The sequence below is a fragment of the Heptranchias perlo genome, chromosome 33 (genome assembly GCF_035084215.1).
Source record: "Heptranchias perlo isolate sHepPer1 chromosome 33, sHepPer1.hap1, whole genome shotgun sequence".
In the NCBI taxonomy this organism is placed as follows: Eukaryota; Metazoa; Chordata; class Chondrichthyes; order Hexanchiformes; family Hexanchidae; genus Heptranchias; species Heptranchias perlo.
This window is the reverse complement of record NC_090357.1, coordinates 9,655,417-9,671,246: the sequence shown is the minus strand read 5'-3', so window position 1 is coordinate 9,671,246 and position 15,830 is coordinate 9,655,417. Positions and strand designations below refer to the sequence as shown.

At 38.7% G+C, this 15,830-nt stretch overlaps 2 protein-coding genes across 2 annotated transcripts; one reads left to right on the top strand and one right to left on the bottom strand.

Annotated features, from left to right (window-relative positions):
- Nucleotides 1–870: 870 nt before the first annotated feature.
- On the bottom strand, nt 871–4,360 carry hspb2 (heat shock protein, alpha-crystallin-related, b2). Its single transcript, XM_067970975.1, has 2 exons — nt 4,148–4,360; nt 871–3,836 (listed from the first exon to the last, which is right to left on the bottom strand). Exons 1-2 carry the CDS (start codon nt 4,239–4,241, stop codon nt 3,373–3,375), a joined length of 558 nt encoding a protein of 185 aa, XP_067827076.1. The 5' UTR covers nt 4,242–4,360; the 3' UTR covers nt 871–3,372.
- A 917-nt stretch (nt 4,361–5,277) lies between these two features.
- On the top strand, nt 5,278–15,219 carry cryabb (crystallin, alpha B, b). Its single transcript, XM_067970758.1, has 3 exons — nt 5,278–6,374; nt 12,079–12,201; nt 14,833–15,219. The coding sequence occupies exons 1-3, from the start codon at nt 6,168–6,170 to the stop codon at nt 15,034–15,036; spliced, it is 534 nt and encodes a 177-aa protein (XP_067826859.1). The 5' UTR covers nt 5,278–6,167; the 3' UTR covers nt 15,037–15,219.
- Nucleotides 15,220–15,830: the final 611 nt, after the last annotated feature.

The following is a 15,830-nucleotide window of genomic DNA, read 5'->3' as shown; positions in this document are numbered from 1 at the left end:
TTGGGGGTGGCAGTGAACATGAGGCCAGTTATACCTGGTAGTAACCAAAAACAAACTATTAGGTAACCAGGCAGCGGCTTGGTAGTATCACTCACCTTGCCACTTTGTCAATGTGCTTGTCTTTATCCCTGGCCACTGATAGTACGTCACTCAGATGTATCAGGAAATCAGAAGCCTTGTGGTCATCCATTTTCACCAGTGCTACCAGATGAAAAAATACTGCAGGTAGCATTATACCATTTTCCCCAAACACTAATGGGAAAAGCGAGGCCAAGATTGCACCTTTTTTTTACTTTTCAATCCAGGAACAATTTAAATTAGAACAAAATTCCTCGGTTCCATTGATTTTTCTATTTTCTTTTGATAATCTTATTTTTAGGTTTTTTTTGATAGATTAGCTTTGTAGATCTTCTGTGAAAGAGCTTTTCATTTTGCAACGTGAACACATTTTCATTACGTAAGTTGAACCAAATGAAGGTTAATAATACATCTGAACTTTGCAATTGTGATTAATATGATTTGCTATTTTAACAAAACCAGGGCTTGGGGAAAGGAAGCAATCCACCTTTATCCATGTTTTATAAGAAGTATCATTTTTTAAATTTCAGTTTTATAATTCATTTTTTCCTCTTTGTTTTAAATCAAAGTACACGCTCAAATTCTCAACCAGAATTATTTTAAGTATTTCTTTTGGAAAGGAAGTATTTATTCTTCATCAATTTCTTTATCAATTCAATTTCAAAGTTTCATGTAAAGACATCTGTATAATTTGGTCCATCAAAGTCCTGTAGCATTTTTCCACCAAATTAAATTTGGACCAGGATTGCAATAATTGTCGCTTATTCATAGCACTGAAAAAAAAATCTGTAGTTCTGTATATTTCCCATATTCTATTTTTATTCAGTACATATGTATTCAAAAATTTACAGAAACACAAGTATTTTCTGGATGTTATGTAGAGAGGAGAAGGTGTGCAGTTTAAAAGCTGCAAATGAAGTTCAGAACTAAAAGGATAGAAACCAATTTACATTAGCAACACTGGAACTATCATGATCAGTATCAATAAGTGAAAAGTTTATAATGCCTTATTAAAAATGATTTTAAAACCTAGGCACACAATTACAAGAGATGATATCATCCTCAGTGATCCTACTTACACAAAAGTTGTTTTTTATCAACAAAGCATACTGTTGATGTTTCAATATCTGGTTCAGTGGACTATGCAATGCAAAGGCAGAGGGCAGTTTACTCTATTAGGAGTTTAATTTTTTCTGAGTATTCATGCCAGCACTTGTCTTAATTAAATATTAAGATATGGTACTACTGTGCATTAGTGTTAATGGAATGTGTTTAATTAACTTTTACCCACAATCCTAAAATTGCTCCTGGGAGTAAACAGGTATAACACACTTAACCCATGTTAGACGTGTTTTTACTTCATTAAGGAGTAATTGAAGCATTTCTCCATAAATTCCAACATGTTTAGTTTTTACTGAAAAGGCATTATTGATGCTTGTTTGGAGTTGAAGGAACAGGAAAGTACATGAGGTGATCCAAAACAGTCAAAATCAGCTTGTAGGACATGGGAAACTGAGACAAATGGATAGTGTAGCAAAGAGGGTGCAGAAGACCCTAGCCTGTCCTATATAAAATGCTCTACATGCTACAAACATCCCTATGATGGTGTCCTGGAGCATATGTTTCCAAAGATGTGAAGGCCCTCAGTTATTTTTCTGTGCTACAGTATATTTGCACTTGAGAAAGCAGAGCTGAAGAACAGTAGCACAAATTCACAATAGTAGCACAATTGAGAATGACTCAAAATGAGACAGGGCTATAGCATTGTAGTACCAATTCTCTGAACACACTCCTAATAAGCATGGTGCTCCACTGGGAGCACAAGGTTGGTGAATTTATTCTGTCAGGACAACTGTACCTGACCTCAGGCTATGTCCCCAAACTGACAGGCAGTACTTAATTTTATTGGAAATAAAAGCCTCACTTGACAGCCAAAGACAAGCACTTTCAGGAGGATTCCTGGTCAGCAATTAGGAGCAGGAAAAAATGTTATCACTCTAGTCAGAGACCCTGACTAAGTCAGTTTAGATAAAAGCACTGAAGTATCTCTACTGGAAATGTTCATCTGTATTTTCTCTTTTCAGTTGCTGATGGGCCTTTCAGAACCAGATTTCCAGCATTTGCAGTTTTAACTTTTAAACACTTTATTGCATTTCTTATGTATGACAAACTATAGGGCTGATTTTAACTTTCAGCAGTTGCGGAAAACAGGCAGTAGCGGATCAACCGGTCATTATACACCTTGCTCGAAAATTGGACAGGCTGCATAAAAGCCGGCCAATCCGCTACTGCCCGTTTTCCACCACCGCCGAAAGTTAAAATCAACCCTTAACTGATTTCACTCTTAAAATATATCCTCCTATTAAGGCCTGTTACGTGACTTTATTGTCATGGTTTTGAAAAACGATTGACCTGTTCCATGTAACTTTTTAGCTGGTGATTCGCTGTCTGAAAGAACCAGCTGGGAGCACTCCTGCAAATAATTATTTCAGCACAGGGTTTTGCTTTTATTATAAGTAAAAAGCAATAATGACTGCCATTACATACATGAAAAAGTAAATTAGACCCCATAGTTGTAAGACCAAAGAATTTGTTAATAAATTCCAAACGCCAGTCAACACGCTAGACATCAGGAATGCCAGCAGTGCTGCCCCAATGGCTCAGTGGCAAAGTGTTGCAGTGCTCGGTTATAGGTCCTAGGTTCAATCCCTGGTATGTGTTTATCCATCCAATGGATGTCAAAGGAGAAAAGGATCAGTAGCCCTGGGAATAAGTTGAGGAGGGGGAGTCCCTAGCTCCTAATCAATGGCAAGTGCATTTTTGTGGATGTCAAAGGACAAGTTCAGGCTGAGCTATGAAGGCCCTACATTTCAATAGCCTATCAACATGAAAAGACCATGTGAAGAAAGCCTTGGAAAGGTAGTTGAGGACACCCTTTGTAAATGTGCTCCAGTACGAGTCTCCTTTTCCAGAGAGGAGGGGCGAGGGGAAAAAATTGGAGGAGGGAGTTAATCATTACACTAATCATCAGATTTTATTGGTGGCAGATATTAATTATTAAGGTTCCTAGCTTCATATATACAGCAGATATCAACATATTTCAAAATTAGTCATTTTTTAGGTTTACTGGCAACATTGTCAACTTAAAACTAGTTGACAAAATGTGAGCTACTTGCAACCTAGCCGTTTTAATAATTTGCCCTGTTTTCTAGAGTAGGCTCAGATGTGTCAACAAAGAACCGGATATCAATATCAATCATGTAAAGAGGGTCAGTGAGCTCTTTTCTTCTCACTTCAGGAACTACTCTTATCCTTCTGCTTCTCTTTATTTGTGTCTGCCCTAGGCTCTGCTGCTAAGGGAGGTGATTCAACGTTGATTTTCACGTTGTTTATTTTGGGCTGGATCTCATCTCCTTTCCTCTGTGCCTCGATACACAGGATGCCATCATGGGACAGTGTTGTTCGAACCATCAGAGGGTCCACATCCAGGGGCAGGATGTAGGTGCGTGTGAACTCTCGGGAGATAAAACCGTGGCTGTCCAATTTCTGAGGATGTCTTCCGGACACCTCCAGCAGGTTGTCCACCGTCCGAACTGAGATCTCATCTGGCAGGAACTGGCAGACGTCCAGGAATACCTGAAATTTATGATCTTTTGTTGCAATCTCTGAAAAGCCTCGGTCCAGCTGTTTATTGATCCTGGGTCTGATATAGTAACCGTGGTACAATGTAGGAGCTAAAATATCTTCTGATGACAAACCTGAGGAATTCATTGGAACTTATCAAACAATAGAAAGTGAAACTTTATAATACATCATAGAAGTACCCTATCAGTGATACTATATTTTGATAGATTGATAATAATTAAAATTAACCTTGATTTTACATTCCAAATTTTTGATTGGTTTGCTGTTCAATGAAGAAAAGATTTCACCAAACAATTTTTAAAAATTAAAATGTTATTACATTATCTCCCCATGCCCTGTTTCAGATCTCCACACGTCTTGGTCCATACACCCACTGCCCCCCGCAATAACTCAACTTTACGGTTAAAAGCGAAAATAAATTTACCTTCCCCGAAGTTCTGGTCGTAGATTGTGGTTGGTATGTCGTCCTCGTATTCTACACTCATGGGATAAGCATGTGGAATTGTCTTCTGTTCCATTGTAAGGATCAGAGAGTGAGTGAGAGCGGAGAAGCAGCAAATTAAACACTCGACTGCACTCTCTGGTTCTCTGCTTGACCCAAAGATCAGACTGTGGTCACTCCGTCTCAGGAACCTTCGTGACTCGGGTGTCGTTTATGTCAGGACATTCCTGAGGGAGGGGAATCGAACCAGGACAGAAATAGACCAGGTCACTCAAGAGGCTGGAACTTCAATAGTGGAAAGGGATTCTCCCCTGGGAAACGATCACACATCACACCCTTAACCATAAATGATACCATTTTTCCCCTGTTTGTCCTTTGCTCATATACTGTGTCTCTTATGTGTCATTTGTCCCAATAGGAATCACAGAATCAGCTCTGGACTACTTGTCAAATAAAACGTTTGGCATTAAAGGAACGGAAATGAAAGGTATAATTTACACGTTACTGTATTGCCGGCGACAATTCGACCAATCTACGGAAACAATAATAGAAAAACAATTATTTAACTAAATTCAGTTTGGATTTATAAACAAAACAAGAACCCAGTAGTATTTCTGTTACTTATAATGTGTGTGTTCCTATAGAAAGCACAAGGTGAAGAATCGGATTCTTCGTGGATCAACTGGCAGACCGATATAAAAAGGCATTATTCGAAGTACATTTTATTTCAAACACCGCAATACTACAACTACCACCCGGTAAGCGGGTGCTGGATTTATACAAAGTTCACTTTCAAATACAATCAGATTCTTTCCCGGAGCTGACAATGTGCCCACTACTTCGTGTGGTATGTTTGTAGAAACTTGCTTTTTTATATTGGTAAACCTTTTCTCCAAATGTTCCAGGGTATTATTCTACTTGTAATTTAGTTCTGTGTTTTCAAAATATAAAATCCATGAATGGATTATTTTCATGGAATGTGGAAATTAATAATTACACCGTGACGGATAATTATATCTACATGTCCACACAGTAATTTCGATCTTTTATCATATTACAGGCTGTTAATGACTTCAGTCCTAACGGAGGGGATACGGCGTAAAAAAATGTGATTTTTGTTTCAAGGCAAGACTGAAAGAATTCATCAACTCTTCATATCCGAAGTAACTGGAGTAACATCGCATTATTTTAATGGAAGGAGATACAGGGGGTATAGGATTTTCTCAAATAGCTAACCTGTTTTGCGTGATTTTTTTTTGCAATATGGAGAAATGTGTTTCTGTGATATAATTAGTCTCCCTCCAATCTCCTTTCTTCATAATGCTTTCGAAAAAACTTTGGAATGGACAAAACATGGTGAGGGAGTGGATGCGCCCAGCCCCGCATTAAGAACTGCGCAGTTATCATTCAGTAATGTATTAATGTGGAATAATACAATTCAACGGGTTAAATGCAGCCAGAAACTACAAATATCCATAAAGGTTACATCAGAAGCGTATCACCCATTAGTCTATTTATGGACTGCAACACGTGTAATTACCTCGTCACCGTTTGAATTAAGCATTCAGATAATCCAACTCACAAAGGCACAAAAGAAGAGATTTGTCGATAAAAATCTTTAATCGTGAATAAAAACTGAAACATCATAATATTCCTCCCAATACAAAAGCTTATTTTTGAAATGTCATGAGGTCATCTCCTGAAGCATTCTGAAGCTTTGCCAGCGGAGGAAGAGGCTGATCAGCAGAGCATTGTCCAACAGTAAAGAGACTGGTCCACTGCTTGTGTCACTTCTAATCCCAAAAATAATAAATCCCTAAAGAATGAAATCACAGGACAGAGTCAATCAGCTTTGCATCAGTTTTCCAGAAAGCTCAGTGGGTTGGGTGTCATTGTGTATATAAAGAACTCAGACACCAGTTGGCCTTTAAGCAGCTCCTGGACTGAAGTCAACACAAGTTATACAGATATACGTTCTCCTGCCTTTAACTGAAAAGAGAAGATGGACATTGCAGTTCAGAATCCATGGCTACGGCGTTCCCTCTTCCCAAACTCTATCTTCCCCTCCCGTATCTTTGACCAGCATTTTGGGGAGCACCTCGATCCTGACCTCTTCCCCAACTTCTCGTCCATGGTTAGCCCCTTCTACTGGAGACTGGCAAGTCCCTTGGTCAGGATGCCGGGTTGGGTACAGTCTGGACTTTCAGAGGTATGTTCTGTGTGTTCTTAAAATTGCAATGTCCTTTTTCTGTTACTTGACAAAAATGTTTGTTTAAAATGCTCGAATCAAACTCTGTGGACATATTGTCTGTTTCATAGTAATAATGAAAGTATTCCATTGTTCTGTATATATATATCATAAAGAGTAAGATAATGAAAATATATATATCATAAAGAGTAAGATAATGAAAATATTTATATCATAAAGAGTAAGGTAATGAAAATATATATATCATAAAGAGTAAGATAATGAATATATATATCATAAAGAGTAAGATAATGAAAATAGCTCATGAGTGCAGTTAATGGTAAATGACAGGAGTTTGTTCACAAGTTATTAGCATTGTTGCCTCATTGGTGGATAAATCCCAAATTGGAACATCAAGATCTGTTAGCATCAGCAATTTGAAATATATGAAAATTAATGGGAACATTGATTTTACATGTGGCCCCCAAGGCTTTATGCTACTCACCTATGCATACGAACATACAAATTAAGAGCAGGAGTAGGCCATTCAGCCCCTCGAGCCTGCTCTGCCATTTGATAAGATTATGGCTGATCTGATTGTGACCTCAACCCTACTTTCCCGTCTACCTACAATAACCTTTGACTCCCTTGTTAATCAGGAATCTATTTAACTCAGCCTTAAAAATATTCAGTGACCCTGCCTCCACCGCTCTCTGGGGAAGGGAGTTCCACAGACTCACGACCCTCTGAGAGAAAACATTTCTCCTCATCTCCATCTTTAATGGGAGACCCCTTATTTTTAAACTGTGTCCCCTAGTTCTAGTCTCTCCCACAAGGGGAAACATCCTCTCAGCATCTACCCCTTCAAGTGCCAAGAGGACCAAAAGCTTGGACGCCCTGCTTTACTTTATGTGAACACATTAATGCCCTACAGACCTACTATTAATAAAAAGAAAAACTCCAAAATAAAACAGGAAATGCTGGAATTGCACAACAGATCCATCAGCATCTGAAAAGAGGAAAATTAGCTCAATGTTTCAGTTGAAAACCTTAGAACTGTTCTGACAAGGAATCCCAACTCAAAATATTAAACTGTTTTTTCCCTTTTTAGTTGTTGACAGGCCTGATGTGTATTTTCAACATTGTTAGCATTGCAAAACCAGTATTGTTCAATATTTGACACTATGATTGTACCACTTTGAACAGCTCAACCATGTTAGCCGATTTCACAGCAACTTGGAAATGCATTGTCTGTGCAGATCAATTTTCATGTATCCTTGATGGTTCAGCAAGTTTATCTGGTGTGTCATATAGACTAGAAAGGTCATAAGTTGAATTGCTGATCTGTGTTGAGTTGCTGATCTCAGCTGGAGGAAGCATAGGGACACAACAATTGGCCTTAATACCATGGGTCAGGGAGGGGAAACTAGCCAGACCCCTGCTACTGTTTTGCTACCCAGTGACCCTTGCATGTATGGATGTCAGTTAACGATAGAACTGAACTTTATTCAGTTGAATAACCCACTGATGCTCACACATGAAGGCGCAATACCTGAGGGCAAGTGCTGTCCGTGGAATGTACTCCAGCAAAGATCAACCCCTTTAGAAGAGGAGAGGAAGGGAAAAATTGGCAAGAAGACGATAAAGGAAAGTTTTTGAATTGAACAGGAGTTGGTTTGAGACTATCCAAACTCAGTACCTGTAAGAGCTTTAACGGTCATGAGAGAAGAAAGGCTTTTACGCTATAAGTCTGGGATGAATTCAGAAGGCTTTTACATACTGCCTACCCACTATTCTTTGCTTTATTTTCTCACATGCTCACACCAACATTCCTCTACAGGTCCTTTGATGGTTCGAGTTCATATATCATTAGTAAGTGCTAAATAGAACATTATCACAGAACACTGCCAACGGGTTGAAAGTTTCAAGTGAAATATTTGGAGAAATGCCAGAAAATATCTAAACCAAAACTCCACCTTGTCCATCACTTGAATAGAGCCATAAAAGTTTACAGCACAGAAGAAAGTAATTTGGCCCATTATGTCTGTGACAACTCTTTGCTAGAACAATCCAAAATGAACCCCACTGCCCTATGCTCTCCCTGTTGGCCTGTATCCTGGTCATGCTTTTTTCAATGGTTGACAGCAACATAATATATCACCATTTTCTGTAGCTCTCTGACTTATGTTATTTGCAGCATTAGAATTTGCAGTTGTAGCCTTTTTTTGTGGAGGATTAATATTTGCACTCATCAAGATGAGAAGTGGAACATTGCAGAATGGGACACTTTCCCACCTCAAGAACTATAAGTCAGCATTAACCACACCCAAATAAGGTGCAGCACAGCTAGTTGCAGAGAGAAAATCCCTCTGCCCTGCCTCAACAATAAGCTTATTGTGGTCTTCAACATTTCCCTCAGCACTCATTGTTGCGGATTCTTTGAATGGGATTAGAAAATTTAGTACCAAATGGGGTAGTTTTCTACTGTGGGCCACATTACTAGGAACTGGGTTTGGAAACTGTCCAAACACATTACAGTGGTATTCATTTATAATAATCGATTTGGACAGGTCCCCAGATGATGACTATAAACAAATGATCACTACATCCGGAGGTAGCAGCAAAGCCGTTTGAATGGTAGATTGAGCAGAGCATCAGTGATTTAAACAACTGATCAATAAAGAGGTGTTGCACTGTTCAAACTGTCTGCACACCATTCAAAATGTTTCCCCATGACAAAGATTATTAAAAGAATATTAACATGTTAAAAGAGGCCAGAAAGTGAAATTCAGATGTAATGGGATTGCTTGCTCTCAGCAGCACTCAGCTGTTTAAAGTGCAGGTGATGCATTTCACTGGTATTTCTCACTAATGTACGCTATAAAGCACGACTGTTACTATCTTCATCACTGAATCTTACAGCACAAAAGGAGGCATTCAGTCCATCGTGCCTGTGCCGGCTCTTTGAAAGAGCTATCCAATTAATCCCAGTCCCCTGCATTTTCCCCATAGCCCTGCAAATTTTCCTTTTCAAGCATATATCCAATTCCTTCTTGAAAATTACTAAAGAATCTGCTTCCACCACCCTTTCAAGCAGTGCATTCCAGATCATAACAACTCACTGCGTAAAAAAAATTCTCATCCTCCTCTGGTTCTTTTGTCAATTATCTTAAATATGTGTCCTCTTAATGGTTTATAACTCCAGTTAATCAGACTCATTGAAAGTAGACAATATCCTTTAAAGCAAAATTTGCTCTAGTATTGGCACAATTGGAGTAATATGTGTGTACTTGTAGCATTTAAGTTTGAATCCTGCTTAGGCTAATGGGATAAGAATCAGTCTCTGCTGTTCTCCTGTCTTGTTCCAGGCCAGTGAAACCCAATGGCACCAGGACAACTATAAGCATCACCCCCAGAAGGAGGGCACAACTAATAAAGATAAAGCTGGTCCAAATTGAATATGGGTTCTGGTGAATTTAAATAACAAATTGATAATTGCAGTTAACAAAGCAGTTAATATCCTGTAGTGCCCGCTGGGCACATACCAAAGGTTGAAACATGGGCAAGCAGTCAGAGATACTCCCCGATAATCTTACACATCCTGGACCTGTGCACAATGGATTTTGTCAGGGTCAGGAGCAGAACATCTCTGCTGTTGCAAGGGTGAATATCTTTGCACATGTAGGATGTAGATTTGTGTTATATATCTTTTCTAAATGAAATGATTTTGTGGTGGTTTCAATTTCAAATAAGCATAAGTCCACAAGGCAAAAATTATTATAATTTGGAAATAATCGCAATTAATTTGAAATCTCACTCAAATAGACCATAAGGATGCCTGTCTTTGAGTAGTATTGCTATTCTGAATTAGGGTTAAATTGCATTGGTGGGGCATGGAAAATGGAGCTTTACTGTGCATCTGGACATGCTGTACCTGATCTGCTTGATCCTGGCACTGGATGCCAAAAGATTGGAAAATGTACTGTTCCACAGCACTAACATCCTTCACTTTGAGGAGCATATAAATTAATTGAAAGAAAGTTCTGAAATATTTTGAAGTGTGAGCCTTAGATTATCTCAGGACCTTCTGTGCAATTCCAAGAATAATTCTTCGCCTCGGAATGAGTTAACATTTCCAACATTGTCCGTCTTTGTGCAACGTGAGCTGTCTTTTCAGATGACTTTGCTTGTCCCTTGTGCTGTGGGTTGAGGCTGTGGGTTGAGTCTATGTGCCAGAATGTTGTTTATGAAAAGAATGTTCCAGTAGGATCCACTGCACGCTGGCCAGCAAAATCCCATGGAACAGATTACGGCTAAATGAAATCATGTTATTGTATCCTCAAACATCCAGATATCAAAACGGAATGATTCGATCAGTAAACTTGAAATTCTAAGTGCCATTCTTGAGCCGGCTGCTAGGAGGTGTGCAGGAGTAACTCATCCTCTGTTATTTTTTTTCTTCTTTTTCCCTCCCTCACTGAAAGGAAACACTTACCCTCCAGTTGGCACCTCTCTCACATGATGCACCAGGGATCAGATATATTTGACACCTCTGGAATCATTGGTGTGAAACTATAAGAAAAGCTCAGGATTAGAAAATTTGAACCATCAAAACGCATGTCTCGAGTGCATAATGCTGGAGAGTTTCTTCCCATTAACTATGAATGGCTAGAAAATGTGTAACTCTCTCATCACAGCATATAATTGTATTTTGAATAACCCCAATATTTTTGTCTCTATTACCTTCTTGGTGATTATTTCAAATGTTCATCGCTCTTTAATAAAAAAAAAGCTTTACCTACTGTTTGTTTTAAATTTACCATTCACTCTTTTCCACTTACTTCCTTGCTGTACTTTGAAATAATAATTTGGGTTTTGCTGTGTCATGGTGCAGTTTTTAGGTTATCCACTGTACCTTAATCCACAAATTAGCACTCCCTGTGCACAGCTTTACATGATAGGAATGCATATCAGGAATTCGGGTTTGGGAGGTCAGCAATTTTCTTCCAAGCCCAAATTCCTGATATCTATTTCCGTTGCACAAAGCTCTGCATTGGGAACGCTAACTTGCAAAATCTAGAAGCTTCAAATCTAGTAGATTCAAAGAGTTTCATATCATCAGTCAGCACTGTTTTATTTAGTGGGGAGAAAATTTGAAGTTTTTGTGTTGGAGAATAAAAACACCCCAGTTCTCACCAGAAAGTACATTTAAGAGAAAAAGTCAAGTGACTGATTAAAAAATCTATGCAACTTTTGAGGGACTGGTGCTTTAGCTGCTTGTTGGTTTATGTGGCTGTGGGTTGTATTGAATGGAACATTCACAAACAAGTGTTAAAGTGTTTGTAATAGCTGTCGTCCAGGTTTACTGGGAAATAGCAATTTTTATGTTGTTACTTACAGTTTGTATCCAGTATATATTATGTGACCAGTTACAAAGGAAAGTATAATGTGCTTTTCCAGCCACAATGGCTGAGACTTAAAGCTAGTGAATAATTGACCAGATTTTCACCCTGATCTAGCACATTTTGGTCCCTAATTGATCATATATTGTAACAATATCCTGAGAGAGTTATCAATGCTATTAGTGTTAAGCCACAGAAATTCATGATCCCAGTTCTGGTTGGTCATTTTATCACCTTCCTAATATTGATGACAAGAGAAAAGCTTAGGAAATTGGCAGCAAGCATTCATTCTTTCCTAAGCATATGTGCTCTATCTCTTTCAGTTGAGACTGGACAAGGATAAATTTGCAATTCACCTTGATGTTAAACATTTCACTCCTGAAGAACTCCGAGTCAAAATTCTGGGCGAATTTATTGAAGTCCAAGCTCAACATGAAGAACGTCAGGTACATTTTATATTTTTACTCCTATTTTTATTCCATCTTAGACTTGCCCTCTGTTTACAGTCACTTTCGTCAGCTGGGAGACTGCACAGTACTCCGTGCAAATGCTGGTTTGGATATAAATTGTAGGAGTCACACATTGGGTGAGAGGGAGATAAATTACATGCCAACTCCTTCACAAGGTTCTAATTTGGCTGGGAGCTGAAACTTCTGTGGCTGGTGGTTTAAAGTCTCACCTCCTATCAAGATTTGAAACTAGAGCTATAACCAGATTTCAAAATTAGTTGAGGCAACACACATCAAATCAGGCCCATACAGTTTTGAAGAGGAGAAAAAGTTTTGCAATTCCTCAGAATAAATTTTTTATTGATGGAATGATTCCACCCAACTTACCCACTTTGTTTACCTTTGTATTGGTGCAAAGAAATATTAAACTGATCTGCTTTCAGGCCACTGGAGGAATGCCAACTGCTTTTACAGCACTTTAAAGTGTTCTTATTCAGTTGTGAAGCTTTCTGAATTTGCACAGCCATCACAAAAAACACAGACGTATATCAGCATTGGTGTTCAACAAGCCACTGTTCACATTTTGGGTAAATATAATGCCTGCTAAAAATTCTTTTAATAAATTTAACTGGCTCCCTGTCACAAGTCTACAGATACCCCAGTATAGGCCAGTCTAAATTGAGAACTGGAATCTTTTCCCTCCACTGAAATACAGCAATACAGCACTCTTTTATGCTGAACTAAGCCATCACATGCACTTGCTGTGTAAAATTAAATATAGAATCGTTCCTGGAGCTCAGTTACAAGGCTAATGTAATCAAGAACTTTAGATAACATCAGAAATCATGACAGTGTAGTATGAACCTTAATATCTGATATTTCATGACTGAATTCCACCCAGATGACCATTTCTGCAAGCGTGAGCCACTGTAGTGATTATCTTGCAAGTTATTTGACTACTGTTGGCATCACAGCTGAGCCTAATCCTGTCTTCACTCAATTTTCCACAGATGTACACTTCCAGCAGGTGTCATTGGGTAGAGATCAGGAGCAGGAACCCTGTCAGTTTTCTTATCCCTTACCCAAAGGTGCTGAGGCCAATTGTGGAGAGCCTTTCACTGCCCTGGCTGACGTCAGCTAACTCAATGCAGTGAGGATCAAAGTAGCGATCTTCCTGATCTGTGTAAACTTGCATTTATATAGCACCTTTCATATCTTCAAAACCTTCCAAAGCACTTTACAGCCACTTTTGTTAGTTAACATTCTTATGTCAGCAAAAGTTGCTGAGTCATTGAGAGTTGTACATACTGATTTTATAAATAATTGGGTTTTTTGGGGATAATGTGCCTGGTGCACTCAGCAGTCTCAACACTGAGGCAGGTTGACTTGAAACCAAACCTCTTACAGTTGAATATGATATTGGCCCTGGACGTATATGCAGTTTGGGCGAGGTATTCTGTGGTGTTACAAGATTGATTTTCCCTTTTCCCAACAGTCATTCACCAATTTATACACTGTGAAAATGTATTCATACCGATTTGAGAACTTCGAAATGTTGCAAAAAATATTTATCCATTTGAAAGGGTGTTGCTGTTAAACATTTCTGAATTGCAAGCCCACAATTCCTGTATACAAGCAGCAACCAGTATGCCTAGTATCTAAGATGACAGCACACATCAGTCCATGATAATTTTGTGTACAATATTTATTTCTGTACAATTACAAACAGGACAATTACAAACATTCTGCGGTAAATTACTACACTCCCACTAGGGAGTCTCACTTAAAGGGAGCACAAGTTGAAGAAATAGAGCTCGAGTGTTGTAGCCTTCTCTCTGACCCCGCTCCCTTCAAGCATAATTTTCTGCTGGGAATGTAGGATCAGTGAATTTACACCTCTCAACTTAATAAGAAACGTCTCTGAATCTTCAAACTATCCAAATGTCTCTATAAGGCAATATTTCCTCTGTGTGCTGTGTGTAACAAAATCGTAAACCAGTTCTCAAATGAGTATATGGTTTTGTTACAAATACTGCATAGAGGAAATCTTCCCCCATTTTATTAAGTGTTATTTCTAGTCAGGTATTCTTCACTTGCAAGTTAGAGATTCCTAATGTTGATGTACATTTTATGGCATAGGCCAGAAGAAAACACATTTCTTCAAGTTAGAGCGGGAGAGTAAATAGGTTCTATATGTGAATCTATACCACTGGTTGAACTGGATGGACTGTATTTGTTTTCTTTCTTGAGTTTGCTTTGTTAACAGCTCCGCATTTAAGTGTAGTTTCAGACATCTCAAGTTTATGGTCATTTCTAGGTAGTTGCCACAATGGGTGCTGTGTCCAGATAACTTTCTCAGTGACCAGGCAGCACGTGTGACACTTTATTTGGTCTGTTTTGTGGCCCTCACATTGCATTTTGAAGCATCTAGAAACTTTCAGGACTATACCAGTCACGGATGAGAAATCCCACGAATGCTGAGAGACTTGATTGTCTGGAATTTCACCTTACCCATTTTTTTAAAAAATCGTCAAAAAAGAAAATGGAATACTTTTTTTGGAAAATCCTTCAATGAATTGACTGACCACCATTTTTAATACTCACTTGATTAACTCTTTTATTCCGTAGGATGAACATGGCTATGTTTCTCGAGAATTTCACCGGAAGTACAAGGTCCCAGCAGGAGTTGATCCAGCCCTGATCACCTGCTCCCTGTCTGCAGATGGAGTGCTTACAATCACTGGTCCCCGTAAGATGGCTGATGTCCCTGAGCGATCTGTGCCCATCTCCCGAGAGGAAAAGCCTGAAGTCACTGGACTTCAGAAAAAGTAGATCTTTTCTGTTCATTTCAAAATGACTTCAAGCCATTAAAGTATTGCCTTTTGCTTTAAATGTAACATTTTTGTATTGTTATATAATCACACATTCCTTAAAATCTGTTAGCCTGCAATAAACATTTATCTTTACTGCCTTAGTGAAACTTTCAATTAAATAAAGTCAACTATTTGAACAACACATTGCATAGTTCCTGGTTTTCTGATTTGTCTCTGTCTTTACTGGTTTGTACTATGGTAAATAATACATTGCAAAATTAAATTGTATTATTTGACTGCATTTATATACATTGTTCATCATAGAACAGAGCAAAGGCTTTTCATTTGAGATCACTTAACACTTGTAATCTCGGGCTTCCACTGCCACCACACTTTATATCCCCTTTATGTTTTCACAGCTTTATCTCAGAACAGTGCATTTCAGATAGAGTGGGCTCCTGATAATTGACGGGTGATTTCGTTTCTTAGCTGCCGGATAGTGAGGGCACCTGTAGTCAATTTTGACTCTCTGTTCAATGTTCGAGACTGACACCACAATGGTTAATAGTCATATGAGTTTATTTAGCACAAGTAAGAATCAATACCTTACAGTATTTAAGCAGTAGTTTACAAAGTACAATTGAGAATTATATTACCCCGTTGTCCTTTGGGTAGAAGCCGCGACCTCGTTCCCCGTTCCTTCATGCACGTACTCTCGTTCTCGTTTACCTGCTTGGTACTTTTTTTTTGTCCTCTGTCCTGAGTCTGAGTAGGGGCTGGCTACATATACCCTGAGTTAACCCCTAGCCCCCC